Source organism: Ostrea edulis, chromosome 7 (genome assembly GCF_947568905.1).
Source record: "Ostrea edulis chromosome 7, xbOstEdul1.1, whole genome shotgun sequence".
NCBI lineage: Eukaryota > Metazoa > Mollusca > Bivalvia > Ostreida > Ostreidae > Ostrea > Ostrea edulis.
The window spans coordinates 15,748,583-15,757,168 of NC_079170.1; the positions used below are offsets into that span (position 1 = coordinate 15,748,583).

Genomic DNA, 8,586 nt, shown 5'->3' on the forward strand with positions numbered 1-8,586 from the left:
ATGATGGCTACCGCTCTGGGCGGAAATGTCGACAAAGACCTTGTGTTTAGCTGTCCTATCTGTTTGGAGTCAGTCAGGACACCCAGATGTTTACCGTGTCTACATACATTTTGCGAGTCCTGCATCCAGACATATATTTCTAGCACGGCCATTCGTAAAGAAGAAGAGTATCAGAGTATTGAGTGCCCGGTATGTCGCAAAGAAAGCCGCCCGCCAGCAAAGTATATGTCGTCTGATGAATGGGCCATAAGTTTACCCATCAACTACCTGGTGAATTCTGTTTCAGTGAAGTCAAGTGAATCAGAAAAACTTTGTGTTACATGCAAGAGACAAGGCAAGGATGTAGCTGCTATTCACTGGTGTAAGAATTGTATGGAGAAAATTTGCGACGACTGTAAGACATTACACAGTTATGTATCTATCCTGCAGAATCACAAAATAGTCAATCTTTCTGAGGCGAACGGTTGTCTGGAAAATTTTGATGTGGATGAACCCTGCAGCATACACAAAAATAAAACCATTGAAGTATACTGCGGGGATCACGATAAATTATGCTGCAGCGTCTGCTTCGCAACCCAGCACAGGAGATGTGAACGCGTCGAAGCATTAGAGGATGTTTCTAGCAGATTTGATCGGACTGATATACAGCCCAGATTAGAAATTTTTTCTAAATCCCTGGAGATGCTTGAGAATTTGCAAGAAAATAACAGGGAGCAAGTCGACAAACTGAAGGCTCGGAAAGAAGTGATATGTAGAGATGTTGCAGATAAAATTGAGAAAGCAAAGAGAGCTCTGGATGAAGGTTTTTCTCAGTGGCAAAAACAGTTTGAAGAAAAACATGGAGATTGTCTTCAAACTCTCGACATTGCATGCGACGAGATGAGAAGGTTTTCCACCACGCTGAAAGAAGCAAGGTTTACATTTTCCCTTCTGCAGGAGAAGGGGTCACTTAAGCAATTGTTTGTGATGACACATAGATTGGAATCACAGATTGCAGAACACTTTCAAAGACTGAAATTGAAGATGGACGTAGAAACATTTTCTGACTACCAACACTCAATGGGAAGTGAATTCACTGACTTTGTCTCAAATAACAGAAAGGTCCCAGATGTTAAATGCATTCAGTCAAAACCATTGTGTGGAACCGTGGCACAGCTGAGCATCGTCGTGTCAACGCATACTAGTAGTTCCATTGCACCCAAACTGTGGCTGGCGAACATGGATCTAATGAATTTTATTCCCCAAAAGGTATCTGAATATGACATATACAGCAATCATGGTCTGTATAGATACAATGACACTGTACTGTTGTCAGTGGGTCAAACAATCCAAATATATGACGTCAGAGGCAATACTTGGATACATCTATACACAGAGAAATGTAATCATAACCCTCATGCAATAGCTCAAACCGAAGTCCTACACGAGGTTTATGTTGCCTTTGGTACCTATATTGCGGTTCACAACATCAACGAAGGAAATCAAATGTCTCTGTTGAGAAAAATCCCGATGAGTCCTGGGGTCATGATCCAAAGCTTCACGTTAATGGACGATACTATCATTTGTGCAGATAATAGTGGAATTACGATACTAAATCTGGATTTTTCCGTGAAGGAAAAACGAAACATCACGATAGATGGAGGTATTGCTTACGTGGCTGCATCAAACAAAACGAAGAAAATTGCGTTTGTGAAGAAGACTGGTATTGAGGAACAAACAGTCACCTCTCAAAACCTGAGTGGAGACACGCACTTTGAATACAAAATGAAACGCCAATATTTACGCGGAATTGCATTTGATTCGCAGGATAATATCTATGTATGTGACTTTCATGAAAAGAATGAACTTGTCCAGATAAGTTCCGATGGAAAAAAATCGAGAACTATTAGTTCAGCAATATCTAACCCCTACAGTATATTATTCCATCCTGAGGGCCACAGGTTCCTGGTTTTATCAAACAATGAGCGGATATGTCGCATATATGAAATACCACAGTCTCCGAACTAATACGCCGTGTGCAGATTTTTGATTTGATTTATAAATAATAAATATCGTTTCAATTCTCTCTCTCTCTCTCTCTCTCTCTCTCTCTCTCTCTCGTCACATTTTCAAATTCCACAAAACTAATTCTTGATGATATTGTATATCAATATTTGACAACTAAACTTTACAAAAAAGTTTTTTATAATAGGCATCCTTGAGAAAAACAAGGGTATACAAAAATATTCTCATACTTTGGTTAAAGTATTATATTTATACAGCAAGGTGTACAGAGAAAAAATTGAGTGTTTCTTTTTTTACAATATAATTTTTTAAGTTCTTCTATGAAACACAAAAAAAAATATTTCTTACAAAAATGATGATACTGAAAAATTTGATGCCATTTGAAACAGATGTGACAAAATCTTTTCATAGCTCTCTTTCTCTCTCTCTCTCTCTCTGAAATAAACACTTCTGTAATTCTATATCATATTATAAAGGTATACTATGAAATATGTACAAGATGCTTGTTGAATAATTGTAATAAAAAAATCATTTGTCAATTGTTATAATTTGATAATTAATCATACCTATAACGCTAAAGATAATCATGTTAATAATTTAAAATCTTCACTATCTCTCTATGCATCGTGTCAGACTGATTTCGTTAATAATTTCAACAAATTTTACTGATTTCACCACCTGTCTTATTTAGGCTATCGACTTTGTACTGCTTTTGAATTTAAGTGATGTTTACAGGCCTGGTTAGATTTTTTTTTGTATATGAGCATCCCCCTTGTTTCATGAAAAGTTGCCCAAGTTAACGCAGAAAACGTGAGCTCGTTGGACAGACTAAATTAAGTATATTTTATTTGAAGTCGGAACTGTATACAATTAACATGTCAACACAAGCGCTGTAGAGCTTTTTAACCGACTATCACATATACCAAAGACACATAGCATGCATGTACAGACCATATCACAGACTGACATAAAACATTTCATGCGAAAATATACAGATGTAAAACTTATACGGTACCAATTTTGATGCACCAGATGCGCATTTCGACAAATAATGTCTCTTCAGTGATGCTCAACCGAAATGTTTGAAATCCGAAATAACTATGAAGTTTTAGATCTAAATATAGCCAAAAACAGCGTGCCAAACAAGTGAAGCCAAATTCGTCCAAGGATAAGAGCTATGCATGAGGGAGATAATCCCTAATTTTGAAATGAATTTCTAAATTTTATCACAGCAATTAAATATACATCCGTATTTTCAAGCTAGTAACGAAGTACTTAGCTACTGGGCTGTACGAAGGCATAAGATTTAGAGGAAGAAATAAAACACTATAATCAAAAGGGGATGCACATAAAAAGCAGCGGTAAGATTCAAACCAATCTAATTAAAATCAGATCCTAAGATACGCCCACAATTCTTACGCAGAGTATACGGCGCGGATCTAAGAAGTCTGATGTTAATTAGATTAAATTCAAATAAACTTGCAACATAATATTTGTTGTTGCAAATAATGCAATTTAAAGTACAAACTATCTTAAACAGGAAGCTGTGTAAATAGTATTAATGATTTAATGAATATAATTTAAATATGATTAAAAATCAATAATGGTATTAAATGAATACAAATATTTAAAATTCACCCAGAATTCACTAAAAATAATATGATTACGGTGTGACCGTTGGGGCGAGCGCAGCATATCTGAATACGTTTTCAAAAATTTTATATTGAAAACAAGGAAAACTGATCTGGTTCACTGTCAATACGTAGGATTACTGTCTTGCTCTTCTCGCCAATGTAGGAACCAGTTTAGCGGGAAATGCAACGACCGTGTTGTGACGTAGCCTGGTAGTTGTGACGTGACTGTTTACATTTCTTTAGACAATATTTTAAAAAGAAAAAGAAAGGGGGAAAAATATGATTGTCATCCTTTCCTTTCAAATAAGAAAGGTTTGTAATACTTCAAAGATTTTTTTAATTATTATTTTACGAATCGAACCATCCGCCATTTTGTACGAAGGACTTCTGGGATTGGCGTCAAAATAAAATTCTTGTTAGAGGTTGAGATTTAGCTCGGATTATTTCCCGCGCTGAAGTCATTAGAGCTCGCAGTACGAGCCAACGCTCCGCGCTGGCTCGCTGCGCTCGCTAATATGTATACGGTGTGACCGTTGGGCCGAGCGAAGCATGTACGTAACTCCGTGTCCCGAGTGGTAATCATAATTTCGTTAAGTACGGTAGATTATGATTCTTTTATAAATATATATTTTGAATGAAATTTCCTTGCGCTAAACACAAAGTAACATCTCAATATTAAAGGAGTTTATATGGGGACAACAGTTTCACATGATCCGCCTATTCGTTGAACGCGGCAAATAAAACGCAAGGCGACGTAAACTGTGCATTGTGACGTCACATTTAACCTCGAGTTTTTTCTCTTTTTCAAAGCAAACAATTATAAACAAAAATAATACATTCCGTATGCAACGAAAAAGGCCGTTAAAACCAAACAAAATTAACCAATAAATTCAAAATGATTAAAAAGTAACCATAATTTTATCGTATCTTCTTATTTAAAGAAACTCATGAACTCGTTCATCTATTTAGTCGTATTACGGTTTTATATGTATTTATTTGCTAAAACCTGTTACAATGATAATTATACTATTCACTTTGAACAAACTCAGTGTTTAAATTACGAATTGCACGTTAGAGTATTCTATTATTGGCATTCAAAATAAAACACGAATAACTGTTGAAACAGGTAATGAAAAAATAAATGGCGGCGCCCATATGGATCACGAAAATTTCAGTGAACGTATATAGAGATGATCTCTTTTTCTTCTGCTAATTTTGACTTTTTTCTTTTACATACGTGTTACCTTTAGAGCCTTGCTTCGCGGACGGGCCTTCGGCCCGTCCGAGCTTCGCTCGGTATAAACTAAAAAAAAGGAAAGATTTACTAAGCCATGCAAAAACACCAAAATGAAAAGCTGCATGGATAAAAAGAGCAGAAGCAACATATAAAGCTACGTGCACTGGACCTAAGATCTGCATGATTTACACTTACATGTGGGGCCAGACCAAGTGGAAATAAAACTTTTAAATTGATTTAAGGTAGTAAGATGCGTAGCTTCATTTGGCAAAGAGTTCCACACCTTAGGAGCACTGTACCTTAAGGATTGCAGCCCATACCTGGTTGTCCTGACACTGGGCACAATGGCAGTGTTTGTGTATCTAAAACTGTAAGAGTGATCTTTAAATGCAATGATGTCACGAAGAAAAAGACAAAAAGTTTCTACAGCCCGTGTGCGCATGTACTTCTAAATATTAAAACCGTCGGAATCGGAGAGGAAATAATGGTTCCGACATCCCGTATTCGTTTAGAAAGTTTATTGTCCTGCACACATTTGATGGTCCTCTGGTCTCTGACCAGTTAAGTTCTCTTCATTTATCATACTGTCACACACCATTAACACCAGGGTCAAGGGTGGGGTGTCAGTAGCTGGGATTCAAGGCAATAAAATGGATATATGTATATAGACAATAAATTGGAATATGTATATAGACAATAAAATGGAATATGTATATAGACAATAAAATGAAAAATGTATATAGACAATAAAATGGAATTTGTATATAAACAATTCTTTTAAATATCTTCTTTGCAATAGAAATACGGGTACAATTTATAGAATTCAATATGCGAACATTTCTATTTGTTGACACCGTGACGTCTGAGTCTAGGCTGAGTCACAAGAAGATCGGTAAAGTTGGCTAGTAGTAACCAGCTACTAGTAACTGGCTACTTAAAAAGAGAAAAGTTGGCTACTAGTAGCCAGCTACTTGAACCAGGAAAAGTTAGCTACTAGTAGCCAGTTACTAGTAGCCAGCTACTAAAAGTAAGAAAAGTTAGCAACTCGTAGCCAGCTACTACACAATATAAAAGTTATAATTACTGATAGCTCGCTACCAGATAATGGTTAATGAGTTTGAAAATTATTATCTCTCAGATTTATTTCTAAAGAGGACAAGGAGTCGTATGATATTTCATGCTCAATTATCCCCAATTACATAACGTTGCAATGCAAAATACGAATAAACTTTTTCAACTGAGTGTTTACTTTAAAAGTGATACGGATTGAATTCAGACCTTCAATCATTTGATATACCATCCATTTTGAGATATCTTCTACTTTTACAATTTGATTCGAGTTACCCTGAAATTTCAACATAAGTGTGAATACCGTAAGAAACTTTATGTTTGTATTAGATATCTTACGAATTTATGACTATAATAGATGGTGTTTTGGTACGTCACGAATATTCAGATATCGCTCTTTAGGAAATCAGTTACTTATACATTTTGATTATCGGTACAATGAAATTTCAAGATCCGTGTGAATACCATAAGGAACTCCGTGTTTATATTATATATTTAACTAACTTACAACGATACGTATAGCGAGTAGTGATATTGGGTATCGTGATATGTCATCAATTTTCAGATATCACGCTTAAGGAATTCAGCTGCATATACCTTTTGATGGCAGGTAAACTGAAATTTCAAGTTGTTCACATATATCTTAAGGCACTCTGAGTTTGTGGTAGATATCTGACTAATGTACAATTATCAAAGTGAAGAAGAGTGATATTAGGTATCTTGACATGCCATAAGTTTCCAGATATCACGATTAAGGAAGTCAGCTACTTATAGCTTTTGATTCCAGGTAACATGAAATTTCAAGTTTTCTACCAATATTATAAGGAATTCCTTGTTTGTGTTAGATATCTGACTAATTTACAATTATCAAAGTGAAGAACGGTGATATTAGGTATCTTGATATGCCATAAGTTTCCAGATATCACGCTTAAGGAAGTCAGCTACTTATACCTTTTGATTCCTGGTAACCTGAAATTTCAAGTTTTTCATAAATATCTTAAAGAACTCTGTATTTGTATTAGATATCTGACTAATTTACAACTATATACGTGAAGAAGTATGATATTAGGTATCTTGATAAGCCAACAATTTTCGGATTTCTTACTTAACAAAGTCAGCTACTTATACCTTTTGATTCCTGGTAACCTGAAATTTCAAGTTTTTCATAAATATCTTAAAGAACTTTGAGTTTGTATTAGATATCTGACTAATTTACAACTATCCATGTGACGTGGAATGATATTAGGTATCTTGATATGCCATCATTTTTCAGATATCACCCTTAAGGGAGTCAGCTACTTATACCTTTTGATTCCAGGTAACCTGAAATTTCAAGTTTTTCATAAATATCTTAAAGAACTTCTTGTTTGTATTAGATATCTGACTAATTTACAACTATCCATGTGATGTGGAGTGGTATTAGGTATCTTGATATGCCATCAATTTTCAGATATCACCCTTAAGGAAGTCAGCTACTTATACCTTTTGATTCCAGGTAACCTGAAATTTCAAGTTTTTGATAAATATCTTAAAGAACTCTTTGTTTGTATTAGATATCTGACAAATTTACAACTATCCATGTGAAGTGAAGTGGTATTAGGTATCTTGATATGTCATCGATTTTCAGATATCTACCTTAAGGAAATCAGCTACTTATGCCTTTTAATTCCAGGTAACCTGAAATTTCAAGTTTTTCATAAATATCTTAAAGAACTCCTTGTTTGTATTAGATATCTGACTAATTTACAACTATCCATCTGAAGTGGAGTGGTATTAGGTATCTTGATATACCATCAATTTTCAGATAGATATGTTAGATATCTGACTAATTTATATTTCCCGATATTACAGGGCTTTATATGAAGTGTCTTGATATGCAATTAATTTTCAGATATCACGTTCCACGAAGTCAGCTACTTATACATTTTGATTCCAGACATCCTGAAATTTAAAGTGTTTTGTCTATAGCTTAAGGAACTCTGAGTTTCTGTTAGATATCTGACTAGTAAACTACTATCCACGTGAAGAGGTATGATAATAGGTATCAAGATACCTAATATCACTCCTTTTCACGTGGATGGTTGTAAGTTAGTCAGATATCTAATACAAATGCAGAGTTGCTCAAGATATTTACGGAAAACTTCAGGTTACTTAGAATCAAAAAGTATAAGTAGCTGACTTCCTTAAGGATGATATCTGAAAATTAATTGTATATTAAGATACCTAATACCATCCCACTTCACATGGATAGTTGTATTCTACTCAGATATTTAATACAAACAAGAACTTCTTTAAGATATTTATGCAAAATTAGAAATTTCAGGTTACCTGGAATCAAAAGGTATAAGTAGCTGACTTCCTTAAGCGTAATATCTGAAAATCGATGGCATATCAAGATACCTAATACCACTTCACTCCACATGGATAATTGTAAATTAGTCAGATATCTAATACAAACTCAAAGTTCTTTAAGATATTTATGAAAAACTTGAAATTTCAGATTACCAGGAATCAAAAGGTATAAGTAGCTGACTTCCTTAAGGTAGATATCTGAAAATCGATGGCATATCAAGATACCTAATACCATTCCACTTCACATGGATAGTTGTAAATTAGTCAGATATCTAATGAAAACAAGGAGTT

The 8,586-nt window shown here is 34.8% G+C and overlaps 1 protein-coding gene across 1 annotated transcript; it reads left to right on the forward strand.

Moving 5' to 3' along the window:
* On the forward strand, positions 1-3,661 carry LOC130047845 (transcription intermediary factor 1-beta-like). The gene has a single exon (XM_056143467.1). It carries the CDS (start codon positions 1-3, stop codon positions 2,005-2,007), a length of 2,007 nt encoding a protein of 668 aa, XP_055999442.1. The 3' UTR covers positions 2,008-3,661.
* The last annotated feature ends 4,925 nt before the right edge of the window (positions 3,662-8,586 follow it).

Coding starts and splice junctions, on each gene's coding strand:
- LOC130047845 (XM_056143467.1), top strand. CDS start 1: ATGATGGCTACCGCTCTGGGCGGAAATGTCGACAAAGACCTTGTGTTT.